The sequence below is a fragment of the Mycteria americana genome, chromosome 3, assembly GCF_035582795.1.
Source record: "Mycteria americana isolate JAX WOST 10 ecotype Jacksonville Zoo and Gardens chromosome 3, USCA_MyAme_1.0, whole genome shotgun sequence".
Lineage (NCBI taxonomy): Eukaryota > Metazoa > Chordata > Aves > Ciconiiformes > Ciconiidae > Mycteria > Mycteria americana.
In genome coordinates this window covers 97,393,786-97,412,839 of record NC_134367.1, presented here as the reverse complement: position 1 = coordinate 97,412,839, position 19,054 = coordinate 97,393,786, and the positions used below count along the sequence as shown (strand labels likewise).

The window sequence follows — 19,054 nt, the reverse complement described above, 5'->3', positions numbered from 1 at the left end:
TAATGAACTTGGCCTTGAGACATTCAGTTCTGCCTTTGTACTCTGCTCTTTCTTCTTTTAATGAGATGATCTGAACTTTTGCCCTTCTCCAGTGTGGTGGGTGAACGAGCCCTCTTGGTCCTAGGACATGACCATTTCGTAAGCATGAGATGGGCCAAAATCCTGAACTGAAAAAAGGGAACACCGAAATGACTTGTGTGTTAAAATTGATGTGTATGTTATGAGCACTGGCATGTGTTATACAGGCTCTGATATGGATCTTACAGGCTCTGGTGTTGAAGGTTTATTTCCAGCTGTTTGGAAAGTGGATCTTGATGCAGACAATGGAGTGGCATACATGAGGTCAGCAGTTCTCCAACTAGTTGTTCATGCACAGCTCTAAGGGTTGCTGTGCTCTGCTAACACCTGTTCAGAAGGGTAGTGGCCTGCTTCTGGCTCTGAGCTGGCACATCACTGCCCTTGTATAGGGGAGGTTCAAAAAGTTGGCAGGAGTAATGTGTATCCTGTGGTGGCACCTGTGGACAAGTGGAGATGCTGAAGCTCAGCGCATTGAAGTGTCCAGAGAAAAGCACTGTTTGCCAAATTAGTTGTATTGCTTCTTGTGTTGGAGAGGCTTCCCCGGACCAGCTTCTGTGCCATCTTAAGCCATGTGCAGCCACGAGGATGTGAACAAAGAGGATGCAACAGGGTATCAGAATCCATGAGTGCTGATCACCAGCGCTGAAGGGAACCATATACCTACTTAAGAGGAAGGACAAAGCACCAGGTGGGGGATACTGGCTCCTCTGAAATCCTTGCAGGCTGTTCACATGGGTACAGGCCTAGGCTGGCCCTTTCAAAGTTGGTAGGTCAAACCCCATCACAAGCTCTGAGCTTCAGCCCGCAGACACCACCCCAGGCCCCATGTGCTGTGTGGTGTTGTGCTGCAAGGCAGGTGTGGGCAAGCACTGCTGCATGTGGGCATGGGAGAATGTTCTCCGAGTGCAGTGGTTAGTTATGTGCTGTATAAATGGACTAGCTCCCTGGAGTATGAGGCCTTTATCCTATTAGCTAGCCAGCCACTTCAGCATGTTCCCTTGTCACTAACATGTATGTGAGGTTCAGTGGAACGGGGGAGCAGGGGGACAAGTGGGTGGTAGGGTGAGGAATGTGGAAACAGTTGGGTTATGTCATCATTTCTCTCTGTGGTTATTAATGTTCTACTATTCCCACTTCATGGATGTCTATTGAAGACAAAAAATGGTGTATCTGGTTTGTCAGTCATCTTCTGGCCTGTAATTTCTAATATAGTACTTGTTCATGTAAAATTATTTTCATGTGCTCATGCAAACAAATGGGATCTCACAAATAGGCATAGTCATATGAAAGGAGAAGATGCTGAAGTGTGCTGCAGGGCTGTGCAGACATGACATGTACGTGTGTGTGTGTCTTGGGAGGAGAAGGAGTAGGGCTCTGTGCCCTGCGTTCAGACTCTGTGGAGCCCAAGCAAGCCCCATGGCTTGGGATGTTTGCTTGCTTGTTTGTGACAGGCTTGTTTTGGCTTCCAAGAGCTGTTCACGTGGTCAGTTTGCATTTGGCTTTTTCAAAGTTTCTCCACTGTCCACAAATCTAAGTTCTCATCTGAAGATGTGACCTTGTGTGTTTTCTGCTGAAAGTTGCCTTTGTGAGTGCTCCCAGCAATACTGGCTGAACCCAAGGCAAGGGTTCCCACGGCGTAATGTCCTTTGCACTCAGCTGGAGAGAGAGTGGGAGGCGATTCAGAGTTACCTTTTGAGGTTTCCCTTATGAAGAACAGGCCATGCCTGCCTTCCTGGCCACTGAAAAATCCTTTCCTGATTTAGTGCAATGAGTATACCCCATGTTGCCCTATTTTTGAGACGCCCCACTAAGACCAACCCTCTGGCTAAGAATCTGCTGAAAAGTTGCATATTCCAGGTTCTCTGCAGACAAACCCATTGATCTCCATTGGACATTTTCTGTGGTGGATTAGAGATAGATACAGTGTGGGTTTTATACCTCCTGAAAAAGTCCCTTGTGCTAATGATACCCTCTAGGGCAGGTTTTTGGGCTGACAAACAGGCATTCAGGGCCAAGAATTTTCACCTTTAACCTTGAACACTTGATATCATCATCTAAAACATTCAGGTTAGCTCTAAAAACATGAAGAAATTGACTTAAAAATCTAGACTTGAAACAATTTTGAGCTTTTTTTCTTTTGCCTTCCATGTGTACAACTATCCTTTCCTCTGCCAGGGTGAACCTGTGCAAGCATGCACTCTCTTCTGGAAATCTGATGTCCTGGATGCCTAGGCTGTTCGCTGTCTGCCTGGTACGCATGAGGCTCTGCGGCTTCCACAGAGCCTTCAGAGTGTCTTGTAGTTTTTTCAGTTAGCTGAGAATGGCGTAAAGGTAATCCGGCACACACTCTGGTAGTGCCTGTGTCCTTTGGGTTTGGAGCAGCCATCTGTGGATTCTCTTCCTCTTTGTGTCCCTGTAATGTCACAGCTGACAAGAGTCTGTACCTTTTACTGATTTTAATTTTTTTTTTTTTTCCTTTCCCAGGGTATACAGCTGTGTGACTTTCAGAGCCCTCTCTGTGTCTCCCTGCTTAGAGGAAACTGTGTTTACTCTATTGCCTGACTTGTGCTAATGTCTTAACCCCTTCTTGGTGCACTCGGGGACAGCATTTAAACAGCAAATGGTGGAAGCATCTGGGGCTGCTTGTTTCAAGCCCCCAGTACTACCATCTCCCATGTGCTGCAGCAGCAGAGCTGAGGGGAAGGGGATAAAGCCGCAGGAGGCAGCATGCCTTCTGCCCTAGCTCTGTCTATGGCAAAAGTCCGTGGGGAGGGAGGGCTTTGGAGTCACGTCCAAGCCAAGGCTTCAGTTAACAGTCACAAGCGGGGACTGCAGAAGTGAGACAAACTATAGAGACATCAGATGATATGTTAGACTAGACTGGATGTTCCCTGTGGACAGCTTTGGAGCCAAGGCCAGGAATGAAGGGAGGAAACAGTCACGTTGGCAACCCTGAATTAAAAGCTTTGTAAGCTTTTTCTCAGGAGCTGCTGCCATGCTTGCCAGCTGTGAAACTAGACCTCCCCTGTCCCTTCATACCCCTCCTCCCTTCCCAGGCTCTAGTGAGCAGGAGGGGCGAGCCCAGCATTTGAACTTTGGTAAGTTTGGCAACTTTGGCATGTGCAGATGAGTGATAGGGAATTAATGAATCCTGCCCCTTTATATTTTTGTTACTCCACAGGTGCTCGAGTTTTTGGTCAGGTCTATTTCCTGCACAAATGGAGCTTTGCATTTTTTCCAGGCCTCAAAGAAAACTCAGCAAGGGATTTGGGGTTGGCGAGGAGTGAATAGATGAACCATCTGATGTACCCTGCAGATCAGCAGACTCAGACTCTGCCAGACCAGCAGGGGAAGCAGCTGCTGAGCCAGAGATGCTCCATACAGAGTGTTCACTTCCTCCTTCCCCAAATTCAAGTCAAAGGGCTAGCAGTAAAAGTGCCAGGGCAAATCTGTCCCGTTTTATCCGTGCCTAGAGGGACGGGGCTTCTGTACAGATCCAGAGCATATCTGGAGACCGTATGCCACAAAGATGACAGAGGAGCAGTAGAAAACCAGTCGCCTACAGACAGGCAGAGAGTCTGCCTAGACCATAACTGTGTAAGTAGGTAGCTGTGTCTGCATTAGCTGTGGCTCTAGTGTGATATTCAGGGAGAACTTCAAAAAGCAGCCTGTAATTTGAATAATTTTGTCTGCTCTCTGGGCCTTGGGAGCAGTGGGAATTCAGATGCTCTGCCAAGTGGCAAATCTTGCTGGCCAGGCTTTGGCTCACACTCTTCTGTAGCAGGTATCAACCAGGCACAGCAGCCTGGTGCCAGTCTGCGGTGATCACCTGCACATCCTTCTGGACTGAGATGTGACTGGCTTGTGCTTGTTTAGAGAGCAATCACTTGTGAGATTGACTTGCTGTTCTGCCAGTTAACTCACCTGTGGTTCAGGGCCATTTTGTATTTGCTCTAGGCTCTTGCCCATTTCTCTTCAGCAGTGGCAGCTGAGCCCCTCCCAGGAGTGTGCAAAATGAGGTGACTAATGACATCATGTTGGAGGGGATTTTGGTGACCACAAGTTATTTTGTTGTGGTTTTCATGGTCCACCGTTTGCTGAATGTGTGATCCCAGGCAAGTCCCTGCAGTACACTTTTTTTGGTAAGGCCTTGTCTGTGTTTTCTTTTTTAATTTGAATTTATTCTCAGTGATCGCTTATTAATTAGCATTTCCTCTGCTGCCCTGTCCAGAGGTGCTAAGTGGTCAGTGTTTGCATTAAATGGAGGCTGTGGATTCGTGGCACTTGCTGGCAGATGTGTTGCCTGGAAAACTGGGGCTCCCCTGCTTGATAGAGATGGGGGCCCTTTATGACAGTGCTGAGAGACCAAATGTGTTGATGCTTTGCAGGGGTTTCAGATTGAGGATAAATGTGGCAAAAAAAGCATTAATGACTAATTCGACCGAATATGAAATAGAAATAACTTTCTAAAGAGTTCAGAGGCTTTTCAGGATATTCCACAGTATCATCACAGCTTACAGTCTCCAGATGCTGGGGTTTATTTTTGTAGGAGGGGACTGTTGGCCAAATCACTTGAATTAGCCTGTATTTTAAAGTGCTGTGAGGCTGTTTAACTTTTGGTGGAGCATTCTGCAGACTGTGACAGATGATAACTGTGATTGAAGGCTGTGGCTGAAATACAGCCCTCCTGGATGTGTGCTGCTGCAGGAGCTGGGCAGGGAGCTCGTGTCTGCATCTGGCACGTGGATGTGCTGGGTAGTGGCCTTGCACCTCTGGGACCAGACAGTGGGTGCTCCCCTGCCATGGGGCATCTCTGGCTGAGGGCTGCATGGAGTGATACAAATGCAGAGTACCGTCAGGTGATTGCTGGGATGGCCTGGCCCCCTTGTTTGTCTGCTGATGAAAGTCATGTGTGCCTGAGAGCCTGAGCCTGGCTGGAGGGTAAGGTCAGCTGGAGTTGCTTCAGCTTTACAGCAGTAAGGAGGAGCCTGTGACCTACTCTTTTTTCCCTACAGTTTTTGTACTGCAGAACTAAGAGGTGATGCCCATGCCCTAGCAGCGCTCCTCAGTGCCAAGGAATTTAAAAATCCAGTCCAAAATCAACCTACAAAATAGCTTTAAAAAGTTTTTGTTTTGCTTGTTATCCTCCCAAACCAATTGTGAGGGCAGACCTGGCTTTGCCTCTTGCAGAGTACCCATCACCATGTTGGCGAAAGGACAGGACCCACGGCCCGGCTCCCTCATGCTCTGCTGCGTGGGCATGGAGTATGGCTTGTCTGGGTGGGAGATGTCTACAAAAGCAGAGGGCACTGGGCTGTAGTGTTTTAGCCCAGAGGTGCCTGGAGCTTTCAGGGAGGCACCGAAAGCTTCAGCCTCGCTGCTGAGCTCTGACTGGGGCCTTGCAGGGTTTCATGTCTGGCTTGCTGGAGTGCTGCCTTTGAGGGTAGCTGATCCCCTTCCTTTAATTCAGCCTGTGCTGTAAAAAGGGCCCTGCTGAAATCCCCCACTTTGCCGGTAGCGTGAGGCTGCTGCTGGCTTGCCTGCATGCATGTCTCCCCACCCACCCTCTGGTGGCTAGCAGCTGTGGGCTTCCTGCCTCTGTGGCCACCCTGGGCTGTCTGCCCCATGGGATGGAGGTGGGACTCAGGCAAGCAGAAGCCTGCAGCCGCAGTGTGCTGCACAATAGCCACTTTGTGCAGCACCCTGACCTCATCTGCCCACTGTGCTGCAGCTGCGCCCGTGCCCTGTGCCTTAACCCTCCGCACGCTCTCCCTGCCTGAGCAGCGGTGGGGCAGGGGACAGGCTTTGTTCGGCAGCTGGCTGGTGGGGAAGGCTGCTCCTCCTGGCCCAAACCCAGCTCTGGTGGGCTGGTAGGGAATGAGGTCAGACAGGCTCCCTGCTCTCAAACGCTTTCCTAGGAGAGAGGGGCCGTGGAGCAGTCCTCCGCCGGCCAGCTCGGCTTGTGCACTGGGAGTGGCGTTGGGCTGGAGCTCACACATCAGCATTGCCTCTGCACCAGCATCCGCTTCACCTCCCTGTCACAAGAAGCATCTTGAGGACCCTTCAGCTCTCTGCTTATTGGGCCATGGAGCTGCTTCACTGCCTCGTTGTCATTTTTTCTCTTTATGGACATTGCGTCGCTGGGCATGGGTTCTCCCTTTGCATCAGCCTTCTACTATAACTTAGAGCGCAGTTTCTCTTCACATTGTAATGTGTCTTCTTTCAGTTCTTTTTCTGAACAAACAAAGCAACATCATCAGTCTGTTTCTATATTTATCTTCTGTGATAGACATTCAAGCTTGGTCTGCCTTGTTGTTCCTGGAAGACTCTGGACAACTGGGAAACTGACTGATAGGGTTAACAGCATGGAAGTAAAACGAGTTACGGAGCTGGAGAGACTTTTTCTTAAAACTTGGTCTGCTTAAAACTTTGTATCCTGTCAAGAGCTTTAAGATGTCAACAAGTGACAGACATGTCTATATCTTCAGTCAAAGTGCACCAGCCCTTCTGTGGAGGGTCCTCAGCAAAACTAAGGAAAGGCAGACTTCTGGCTTGTTCGATGTTCTTCTGAAAGTCTGGTCTCTGAGTCAAGTTACAGCACAGTTACTGAATACAGATGTTTTAAAATTTTGAAATTTTTCTCATCAAACAAGTGAAAATCCCTGCAAAATTCTTAAATTGTAACAAGCTTATTGTGTATCAGTATGTAGCATTTGATGAAGTGTGCTGATTTATTGTGAATTAAATGAGTTCAGTTGAACTGAGAGTTTGTGCTCTCTTGCATGCAATAGACTAAACTGGTTTGAAAAAAATGGTAGTAGTTAAACTGCATCCAACTCTAGACAGACCCTTAGGTTTAAAACTACAACCAGGTAATAAAATTAATTAAATAATAATAATAATAATGAAAGAAAACCCCACCAGTAGACAAAAGAGCTGTTGCTTTGTCCTATGGAGGTAGTGAAAATGAAACCATTCTAAAAATAGAAATCTGCATATAAAAAGCAGATGTAAGACAAAAGGTGTTTATTAATATACAAGCTGATATTTTGCATTGTACACTGATTTAGGAGATTCTTCACACTCTTAAATATTTGAAAATTAAGCTGTGATGCCTGCCTTTAAACTGTTCATTGCCAGAGTTCTAGATATTTATTTTTCAGTTGCAGTAGTGTGACATAAATTCATCCTTCTTACGGATTTCACTATTCCTAGAATGACCTTGCATTAAGAATACCTGTATTTTGTTTCTTAACATATATTACCATCATCTGGATGATGCAGTTTGTACACAATAGTTCCAGATACAGTAACCTGTGTGCATGAGCGAATACATGCGTGCACCACTTACCATCTGGGTTAGTTCAGAACTGCTCAAGTCAGTGTTAGAGGACTTGGAGCACTACTGCTTAATTGGAGATGTCTCCTGAAGCAAGGCTGGACTAGAGAGCTGTGCTCAGGGAGAGGCAGGGGTGGTGGTTCATCTCTGCTCTTGATGTGGTATTTTGATGTGGCAGTGATGTGCAGCAAAGCTGCAGTTGCCAGTTCAGGGGTTCATTACCGCATGTCATTCAGTAAATATGTAACCCTTTAAGTGATCATTTCCAGTCCCCGCAACTTTCTTTTGAATCCAGGTCCAGGATGGAGTCAATCACTGTGTTCTGAGCAGAGAGTATGTGTGTAACAGGAGGTGAGATTGGTGGGGGGTTCTTAGGCTGAACTGATTCTGCTGTTTTCTGGGAGTTTAACCCTAAAATGTTCCAAACTCTTGTGCCCTCAGAAAGACTTTCCACATTTCCTTAGTCATGTAATTTCCTCCTTTTAAGTAGAAGCCACAGCAGATCATAAAATAAACTTTCCTTCGTGCAAATAATAGTGCTCCCAAGCTGTAGGTTTCAGCTCTGATGCCAGCAGTTCTGTCAGAGACCAACAGGAGGGACTTTTTAATTGAAATAGGGAGGCTGAGCACAGACGCTGCCTCTTTTTCTTCCATTTCCTTTTATGCAGGTGGAAGAAAGTCTCAGAAACCAAACCCTATGGATTATCCTCAGCTCTGCTGCTAACATTCTCCATGACCTTCGGCAAATCTCTGCTGCTCTTGTCATAGCTCCCAAAAAATAACTCGAAGAAATAAAACTGCACTTCTGGATTAGCCTACTAGTTAGGAATAATCCCGGGGTTACTAAACTGAACATGTCACTTTTCTTATAGACCACTCCCCCTGGCTTTAGGCTAGTGCAAGTCATGTAGCCAATAAATGTTATTTCAGCTCTGCCTTGTATCTGTGTAAATAGGAGTTAATGAGTTGCTGCATCTTGTGGCTGGCTTGTGACGTGGAGGTCTCCAGAGGGAGGATGAGGAGAGGCTGTGTGGAAAGTCCCTGGCTGTTGCTAGGCAGCACTGCTTTTTAGCTTCCCCGTCCGAAAGTCTGCGCTCAGGTTTGGCTAGGAAAGGGAAAACTGAGGGATGGAAAACCATGCAAAGATGCTTGACTTCTTGTAAAGCATGGCTTTACTGTGCTGGGTGCAGAGAGTGTGTGGCTGCAAGTGAGGTGGAAGCAATTTGATTAAATAGAATAACATTCGATAACTGGCCTTCTATTTATTCATTCTCAGCTGCAGGATCATGTGGCTGGCTTGCACGCTCTCTCTCCCTCCCTCTGTTTTGTCTCTTATGATGATCTTGGGCCCTTGCAGTGAAGCTGGAAGAGTGCAGCACAAGCAGTCTTGTTCCACTTCCAGTCTAAGTGGAAGCAGGAAAACCCAGCAGTTCCAGAGAGCTTTGTCTGAGGCTTATGCTCCAGTTTTACAGCCTGTGGATGAGGAGATGTCATGTTTTCATTATATTACTGAGTCCATCAAGAGGCACACCAGAGATCACTATTAAGTAACAAAAATTGTTATGCAGGGCATCCTGCTCTTGCTGCATAATGCAACCTCTTTGAACCACAGCAATGGTGCAAATAGTGGTAAGGTCCTCATATGATTAAAGCTCATCACAACAGCATTGCTAAAAGAGCACCTCTGTTTTTTGCCAGAAGCGTAGGACTTGGGATACAGCTGAGCACTTGAATTCCTTTTGGTAGAGTCTGGCTGGTTGTCCATCCACCCACAGGCTAGTTCAAACTTCTCAGTCAGTCTTTGTCATCTTCTTGTAATTGGTGCCTCTGTTGTTCCTCCCTATGCATTTTAGTAGAAGGCCAGGATGAGTAAATTCAAGGTCTTGCTGCCTCTGCTAATTTGTAGTTGGGAAATAATGTCTTTTATTGCACCCTGATGGAGTCATCGGGGGATCTGTGGATGGGACCTCGCTAAGCATTGGATCGCGCTGGACTGTACCGGAAGGTGTTGTACTTGCTCCCTGGCTGACAGAGTTGTGTTTAAAGATACTTTTCCCCTTTCAGCAGAGGATCCTGTGGTGCTACTGAGGCACTGTGGAATTTGGTGTGACAGCCTCGCTCCATCCTTGGGGGTTCAGCCAAGTACCGCTGTAAAGCTCAGCTTTACAGCAGCCTAGAGAAGCTGAGAGTGTCACCCAAAGTCACGCAGCTTGTAGTGAAATGGGATGCGGCAGGGTATGTCCCCCTGTAACAGTGCTCTTCCCTAAAGGATGGGGCTCGAAATCCGGAGTCCCGATTCTCACTTTCATAGCTCGACCCTACTTTGTCTCGCACATTTTATCCCACCAGTGGGCTTGTGGCTTGAGCTATCTAGCTTACCCTTCCTCATCCCCACCAGCCAACATTTCACAGCAGTCTAGAAGAAAAGCTTATGGAGAGACCAAAACTTTGCAAGACATCAGAACTCCTTACTTTGCCCTTCCCTGCACCCCTGGGGTTTCTCAGCCCCACCAAGTTCTCCCTCCTCCTCAGTCTTTTTCACTGTGTGGTTGCAGGGGGTCTCAAGAAAGGCAGTAACCTCACCGTAAATACGAGCCTTACAATAACTGCCTTGCAGCCTGGCTGGGAACGAAGCCCCGTGTTGTTTTATAGGAATTCCCGGAGAATTACTTGCTTAGACAGCACAGGCTTGTGTTAGTTCAGTTCAGCAGTTCCTTTTGTCCCCTTCTACCAGGTTTGTGCAAAGACCTGTTGGGTCCTTTTAGGTTAGAAACCTTGGTGGTGCGCTGACAGGGCAGCCTGTGCTGCCAAGTCAGACATGGGGGCAGAGGCATCAGGCACGGCTACTGTTGAGCCCTGTGAATAATAAAGGCAGCATTGGGATTCACCTGCAAAAGGATTAAGAGAAAAAACTCAAAATCCTTGCAGCACCTCCCTGCTCCCCCATGCATGCTTGGACAGTGAAATGAGCTTTCCTTAGGCCCTGAACTACCCACATACAAGTTTCAAGACTTGCTGCAGTGCCAGTCTCTTTTTCCAGGCATATAAGTGGGCCGTGAGTGTGCTGAGGGCTAGATTTTAGATCCAAGAGGCTGGTGCGTGTAGAAATGGTGGATGGGTCTCCAACCCACTCTCCAGGTTTTGGGCAGCTGTGTGGATTGGCACTGCAGACGTGCTCATGGGGTGTAGAATGACAGAAGATGGTGGAGGAGTGGGACTTCTCCTCCCACTCCGCCAGCAGTACTTTCTACTGGAAAAATAATATATACTTTCACCTGAGCACTGTCTTCAGTTTTGTTTGGTTTTTTTCTTCTGAGTTTTTTGGGGGTTTGTTTGTGTATTTTGGTTTTTTTTAAACTTTTTGAGTTTCCAAGGCTCCCTTTTATCTTGTCTCCTACTGGAAAAAGCAGGAAGACTACAAACAAAAGGAGAGAGGAAGTAGAAAGGTCTCACTATTTACTGTCCATATTGGTAAGATGGTGGGATGTCTTTCCACAGGTCTTCTGTGTTAAGAACTTAATCTGAAAAACACTTCAGTTGCTTTGTTAAAGCAGGGAGGAGTGTTTTCCCACACTTCACACAGCTTTCCAACTGGAAAAGGGTAGAAAACAGTCAGGAGGGAAGCTATTATTTCTTTCAAAAGCTGATGGAGAAGTTTCTTCCTGACATGCCTCCACCACCAAGTTTTTCACTATGAAAATGTAGTTGAAGTAATTTTTTATGGAAAAACTGTTCTCTCTTGAAGCCTTGTTTTTCCACTTTGAGTGGTTTTTTTGGAAAGTTTTTTGAGGGGAAAGTGATTTTATTCACTTGCCAACTTTCAAAGTGCTGCCTCAGAACTGGGATAGAGCTGCAACTCACCTGATTATTTCTGTAGTTGCACAGAGTAATTGCTGTTTTAAGTATATCCTGTTTGCCAAGTTGTGCGGTTCATATGTTATGACAACTTTAATGGCTCTTACAGTATATGGCAAAGGGATTTAGGACTGCAGGCAGGTGCTTTTTACCTTGTTTTTTAATTCTAAATAAATAAACATAATGAAAATAACTGTTAAATAATGGGAACGTCCACATTTACATTAAAGACTGCTTTTTTTCTTCGTAAAAGGAAGATAAATTCACCTACTTCTGAACAGAGTCTAACCACTAATTGACAGAAGTTAGGAAACTTCCTTTTGGGCAGGTGTTCCATCGCTTTATGAAATTTCTTGTACTTTCTTTCAAAACCCAGGGTATCAGCCACTGCCAAATGACTCTGTGCAGGTTGGGCGAGACAGTCTCAGGTTAGGTTCATTACTTGACCACCTCTGGTAATTCTTAGTCTTTCATATCTCACTTAACCATCTATCCATCTTGATTGCTAATTAAATGTTGATGAAAAGAGACTCCCTACAACCTCCCTCTCTCTGTTCCCTCGTGCTACTGCTACTAATCCCTGGATTCTACTTCTCTTTCAGAAGATGCTGCTCAAGAAGAATTGTGGAGCGAAGACTAGAGTTATTAAAATTCGTGTAAGTTGCCCTTTTCTGGTGCAGTTCCTTCATCTTTCCACATATATCTAAATGTGGTGATTCTCTTTGAATATCTATGCCTAGAAGATTATTTCTGGAGGTCTCCTGTGGCTTGATCAGCTGCATAACAAAAGTTGCTATTCTGGAGTTGCAATTTAGGTTAGGTGCTGACAAGGCTAATAATCCATCGGCTTTTCCATTTTGGAGACTATGGGCTCAAAGTTTCCTTGGAGTGAAAGTCTGCATTCCCTGCTATGAGCTCATACAGTTATGCATAGCTGTCCTGTAGGGTGTCATTTGGATCCTTGACCAAGGGAAGTGCTGATCTGAGGTAACAAGTGGTGTTCATCAGGGGTGAGAAGTACTGGTAGATGGCTGCGGAAAAGGGACTATACCTGCATGGTGCACTGATGTCTGCAGAACTGTATGGGATGTGGGACTGGATGATGGCAGATGAGAGCTAGATTGCTTGGATGGCTTTGCAGCTGGGATAACACTGCAGTGGCTGAGCATCTCCCATTCTTGAATGCACACATGCCTAACAGGGCTTGGTTTGCTCAACTCTCCTGCTTGTAGTTTGTGCTGCCTGCACCTCTGAGTCTGTCTCTAGTATCCCATCTCCTGACTCTTCAGCCAGCCTGTCTCCTTTGTGGGTACCTTGGCTTTCTTTCGGTCAGCGCTGTATGGTGCTGTGGGAGATGTGTGCGTGACTTTGCACACTGCAGCCAAAACAAGTGTGTCAGTCCACTGAGCCCCATATGATCCTCCACGTTTGCAATACACAGGCAAAACCAGGTCAGGGTGAAGAAAACAGATATCCTTTGTGATAAAACTACTACTTTCACTGCAGTAATTATAGCCAGCAATGACGCCTTGTAAGGGGGATGAACGGCAGACCAGGATCCTTCAGGGTTTACACCTTGCCCAGCAGGAAATAGGACTGAAGCTTTTGTGTACCCAGAAGTGCTGCTGTTTATGGGCATGCTGTTGGGTGCCCCTGCCCATCACTGCTTTATTTGAGGCGTGGTAGCAGGTAGGGCTGGCTAGAGCCTTGTGCAGAGCTGGATGGTATTTCTGCAGCTCCTCATATGCCTTCTGCCAGGGCACTTCAGTCCTGTCTTCCAGCAGCCCCACAATGACCTGATACTTCTGATTGCACAATTAATCCTGACCTGTTATGTATTCTCCTGTGCTCCTGCCTGGATTGTTTTCAGTGGAGCTGTCTCCTCCTGTGCCCTGTGAGCTCTCCCCAGACTGTGCCTGTCCTTCAGACCTACCAACAGTCTAATCCTGCCGCAATGTTTTAGTGCAACTTGTTTATCACCTTCTTTTATCCCTGCCTCACGTGCTTTCGCTGTTTTTTTTCTGGGTGTCCCTGGACGACAGCTATTTCCAGTGCTGCTTGGTGGCAGTCCCCTAGTCCATGGGCTTTCAGCAACACCTCAGTGGGGTGGTTTCCCCCGACACCTTGAGCTCATTATTGCGGCTTACTCTTGTGCCCCTGGAGAATCTGAGAGGTAGAATTATCCCTTTGCTCCCTACTGAGCCTGTGTCAGCTTGCACCAAAATAAACAGCAGAAACTGAGAGCACACCCTTCTGACAGATGGCACAGAATCCACGCATCTCTGGCCAACCTTGCTGAGCTGGGACAGTGCATTTCTACCTGAGGCGCTCGTGTGGTTTCCATGACAATAGCATATGGTACTTCCCAGTCTCTTGTTGGTGTCTCATGATGGCAGAGCTGTTAGGTAAAGGAGCATTTTTGCTTCCATTTTTCAAACGATTGTGAGTGTCCACTTTTGTGTACACATCTTAGAAAGGAGGCAGCAGGTCCCTGGCAGAATACCTTGCTAAGGTGCCTCAGCTCTGAAAGCAGCTGAGAGAGGTTGATACCTCTGAAGGATGATGCTGTGCTCTCATCATATAAAAGGAAACCTCAATCCAGCCAGTAAGACATGCTTGGCACAGGGTTCCTCCTCAGTGTTGCCCAGCAGCAGCACAAGAGGTAATGGGTACAAGTTAAAATGCAGGAAATTCAGGTTGCCCAGAGAAACTGTGGAGTCTCCGTCCATGGAGATATTCAAAGCATGCCAGGACATGGTCTTGGGCAAAGTGCTCTTGCTGACCCTGCTCTGAGGAGGGGGGTTGAACTAGACTATCTGTAAAGGTGCCTGCCAACCTCAACCATTGTGTGATTTCTGGCTCTTGCCCAGCACTCAGTAGTTGCATCAGAGCACACCAGAGACCTTAGCTCACTTGGGAGGGCTATTCTGAGGCCCTACTGAATGTGACCTTTTGAAAAGGATGACAGCAGGAGGCAAGGTGAGAGGCTTGGTTTTCTGTTGCTGAGGGTCTGGTGACACAGGTTCAGTGTTGGGACTTTGCCATTGTGGGGAGGGTGGAAGAAATGAAGACAGATCTCTCGTAGCAAATGGGTTGATGAGCTGTTATGGGAGGAACCAGGCGACTGTCTGCATGTCTAAACAGGAAACATCACCATGTGAACTAGTTTGCTTGTGTTGCTGTAGCCCTGAGAAGCCCTGATGCACCAGTGCTCCTGTTTCAGCATAGGTAAAGAGCATGCAGTCTCTTTCTGAACTGAGGTGGGCAGCGACATCCAGACAGCATACAACTGGATGGAGATGCAGTGAGTGAACTGATCTGAGGAGCAGGCAGGCTACCTAATGGTTTATGCCAGCGGTTTGAAGCAAGGATCCCTGCTTTCTCTCCCCACTTCTGCTGCTGAATAGCTTGAAGGAGAAAGGATTATGCTTATTCCCTCCTGTGCGAGGATGATGATGATGACGACAGTGACCTGCTAGTAACATCAATGAAGCATTTTCATCCTGTTCTTGCTGAGGACAGTGTCTCATGTGGTTGTGAGATAATGTGTGCTTTTAAAAGTACCCTCCTCCTCACTGATATTTTGGTCGCCTTGACATCTTGAGGCTTTGTTGGCATGTCAGGACGCAAGGTGATGCTTTCTCATGCATCATCCCAGCTATGCTCTTCCTCCCTCTTCTGCTGGAAGTGTCTCCCATGGGAAGGCGAGATGGAGGCGCAGTGTCTTTGCCCTCTGGCACTGAAACACAGTTTCAGCCCTTGGAAATGTTCATGGTCCTTGGGAGTCTTTCCCAAGCAGGTGACCTAGACTGGGTTTTGATTTTCCACGTGCTGTTTTAACACTAAGGTGCCACCTTCTCATTGTTCCCTGTACTTCAGCTTCCCATGGGCCAGCTCAGGTGGCATTAGGCTACAGCCTTTCCACTCGCTCAGCAGTTCTTCTTAAGCAGGATGATGGGACAGTGATGTGACAAGTCTAAACCTAGACAGATTAAGGCAGAGAGATTAATAAACTTCCCAAATGTGCAGAGCTCAGCCGTGTTTGAAATGTCTTCAGGAATAGTAGCTGTGAGAGGTCAGGGCCTACAGTGAAGAGAAAATAATATTAAAAAATGCCCCTCCCTTCTGTTCCCTCCCAGTAGAGGATAATGGAACAGGAGAATCAGTCCCTGCGGGCATGCGAGCAGAGATAAATTGTAGGTGGCAGCATATGTATGAAGTATGGATTTGTGCATAATAGATACATGTAGCATAGCACGTGTCAGTGCAAGGTGAGGGGTAGGCATGGGCCTATATGGGTGTTGCACAGTGAGGTGGGCAATGTGTGTATGCAGACCTGGTCACTGGTGCCCTAAAGTGTCAGCCAGTGTGATGTCTGTAAGTGGAAGCAAGGTGCTAGGTGTGGGTGAGAGGGGTGCACACGTGCGTGGGTATTTTAGCATCCAGAGCTAAAATTTTATGTATTTTAGCATCCAGAGCATGTTTGCGTGGTGCAGTTGGGTGTTGCATGGAGACACTTCCTTAGTGCTGGAAGGAGGATGACTGTATAAGCGCATGCTTGCAGAGTGTAACTGCCTCCACCCTGGACCAGGCTTGGTCAGCTGTAGCCAGCTCTGAATGCAGAGACCCATCTTCCAGAGTCTTTCTATAATACCACAGGTCTTCAGTTCTCCAGGTCCTTTTGGGATGAGAGTTACAAGTCTGTCATCTAGTCCTATTCTTGTTCTTCCTTCACAAACTCCTACATGCAGTCTCTGAATGGGATCGGTGGAGCTGGGCTTATCTCAGCAACAGTAGGTGGGTAGAAGACACAACTGGCAAGCCCCTGGGTATCTTGAGAGCTCTTGTTGGGGCAGGCAGAGAGGGAGTAAGGATTTCAAGGCCAATCTGATAACCTAGCTGATCAGAGAGATGTTTTCTGCTATGTAAAAATAAAATAAGAATTTTAAATTGGAACATAAACCTCTTGTGCTCTTGCCTTGATCTTATCAATGTTGAGAACGCCCTCTGCTTGGACAGGGGCCAGATCCCTGAAATGACTTCCCTGTCTCTTATCTCTTGCCTCTGCATCCTGAAAGGCCACTGCAGAAACATGCTGGGTTTTCTTCTCCTAAAACAAGGGACCTTTTAGAGCTTGGAGCTGAGCAGGAGATATGCTGGCCTGAGACTTCTTGGCAGACACCTGAGCTATTCACAAATGCAAGGCATACTAGGTGACAGAGCACTATTGGTGCAAACCTCTGGTTCTGGCTGCACAGCAAGAAGTAAAGATTTCTAAAAAATCAGAAGACACTCTGTGTATACATACATATACACACACACACACACACATATATGTATGCTGCCTCTTCCATCACAGGCTCCCAAGGTGCTTTGCAAGCATTGCTAAATATAGCATCCCAAAGGCAGATAAATATCATGATTGTAATTTCAGAGTGAGTTAAACTGAGAAACCAGCAGAGAATGTGACTTGCCCAAAGAGAGACAGTGTGAGGAGAACTGAAGTCTGGACTTTGATCTTCAAACACTTGAGCTGTGTTCTTATTCATACCATATCATGCAGTCTAAACAGCTCTGACATCTCAGGCAGCAGAGATCCCAAACTGCAGCTTGCTAACAGTTTGTCAGACTCTCCTGGTTATCTTTAGTATGTGACTGAGTGCCTAAACCTGAACCTGCCCTCTAGAAGCAACAAGAGAGACTCGTCTCCCTGGCCAGTCGCATCCTTTCGTTACTTGCTGGGCAGAGGTCCTTCATGAAGATTTTAGCACTCCAGTTCCCTAGGTGGTCTCGTCTCCTGTTGATGGGCATATATCTGCTGAGCAAAATGGAGAAGGTCCTCTGGTAAATGAGAGCATGAATATCCATTTGCTTATTGGGGAAATGAGCTCCCCCCATGCTCCTCCCAACCCAGCCACTGAGCTGCCTGCTAAAGGTCTCTGTGCTGGCCCTGGAGAACCCCAGCCCTTGGTGTGAATAATTCTTGACAAAAGACTTTGTCCAGAGTTTCCTTAGTGTGGGGAGGGATCCAGTGTAGCCCAGGTGCGAATGCCTCTGTTTGTTAAAAACTATCCCAAACATCTGGCTCCAGACATTGTTTTGTTTAGCATTGCTTTTACTGGGGCAAAAGCTAACCAGCCTTCAGCCTGTCCATAGCAGCCAGAAGAGGGACAGTCACATCTCTCTCTTCTGCTTCCTTAAAGAAAATAATTTTTATTGCTGCCTGCTTTTCATAAATTCCTGCGATGTATGCCCTTGCACCCGTTAAATCATTTAAGTGCTTGCAGAATAGACATTGTGGAATAACCAAGAGCTCTGTAATCCAGACAGTACCATTAAAGTAGTGAGTGGCTGGTGAGTCAGGAGGCTGACATCCTATTTTCAATGCTGTCCTTGCTTTGTGGTCTGATAGGGGTTGTGGGTCTGTTTTAAGAATGGGGGAGTGGGGAAGGGTAGAAAGGACGTTAGGACTGAGGTGCAGCCCAGTGACCGGCTGCTTCTGGGACAGCCCTGTGTGTCAGTAGTGGCTGTGGCTGGTGGCACCGTGGTTCAAGGGGCTGCGAAGTGGCAAGGTATGTTTCATGGGGGGGACACAGATTTGGTGACTTTTGGGTCACACCTGGGTGATGGAGCAGAGAGGGGTGTAGGGGATGACAGAGGGTCACAGCAGCTCTGCCACTGTTTTCTGGCAGAGCTTCAAGTCCAAGATGGCAGGTCAGGCGCATCTTTTACCACTGCATCTAGGCCCACTGCCTTTGCTCCCTGCTCCGCTTTGTTCGCGTGGCTGTGGGAACCTGGCACCCGTTCCCTCTTCCAGTCCCCAGAGCTGTAATCCTCTTTTCCCACACACCTCTCCCATAATACACCCACTTCCTGCGCTTGGCTTCCACAACTGGGGCGGTTTGTCCAGAGGCAAACGCACTGTGTCAGCATGCGTTTGCAGCCTGCTCATGCCAGGGTAATTAATACTCACTTTGCAGTTTTAATTTGGGTTCCCTTTAAGTTGAAAGCAGTGTGCTGCTCTGTGCCAGCTTGCCTGGCCAGAGGGAATCGGGTTCCCCTGGCCTCATGCAAACTGGAAGCTACACATGCCCAAGTATGTACCACGTGCCGGCTCTGTGAGAAGCATGGTATCTGGGGATCCCGGCCCGAAGGGAGGAGGACCGTGAGGGCAGCCAGCTGCGATCATAGAATCATAGAATGCTTTGGATTGGAAGGGACCTTGACAGGTCATCTAGCCCAACACCCCTGCAAGAGGAGGGACATCTGTAACTAGATCAGGTTGCTCAGAGCCCCATCCAACCTGACCTTGAATGTTTCCAGAGATGGGGCCTCCACTACCTCTCTGGGCAACCTGTTGCAGTGTAAAACCTGGAACCACCATAATTGTAAAAAATTTCTTTCTTAAATCCAGTCTAAATCTGCCCTCCCTTAGTTTAAAACCCTTGCTCCTTGTCCTGTCACAACAGGCCTTGCTAAAAAGTCTGTCCCTGTCCTTCCTATAGGCCCCCTTTAAGTACTGGAAGGCTGCTATAAGGTCTCCCCACAGCCTTCTCTTCTCCAGGCTGAACAACCCCAACTCTCTCAGCCTGTCCTGGTAGGAGAGGTGTTCCAGCCCTCTGATGATTTTCGTGGCCCTCCCCTGGACCTGCTGCAACAGCTCCATGTCCTTCTTGTGCTGAGGGCTCCAGAGCTGGACGCAGTGCTCCAGGTGAGGTCTCACCAGAGCAGAGTAGAGGGGCAGAATCACCTCCCTCGACATGCTGGCCACGCTTCTTTTGA

At 47.4% G+C, this 19,054-nt stretch overlaps 1 protein-coding gene across 3 annotated transcripts in view; it reads left to right on the top strand.

Moving 5' to 3' along the window:
• Positions 1 to 19,054, top strand: part of LOC142407115 (uncharacterized) — a 59,796-nt gene that overhangs the window by 30,686 nt on the left and 10,056 nt on the right. The window contains exon 4 of one of the 3 annotated variants that reach the window (XM_075496220.1): positions 11,878 to 11,928. The exons of 1 other annotated variant lie outside the window; for it this stretch is intronic. In XM_075496220.1, the coding sequence (XP_075352335.1) occupies positions 11,878 to 11,928 (51 nt within the window). Of the gene's footprint in view, positions 1 to 11,874; positions 11,929 to 19,054 lie in introns of all 3 variants that reach the window. One more of the 3 variants, XM_075496219.1, reaches the window with a different exon arrangement.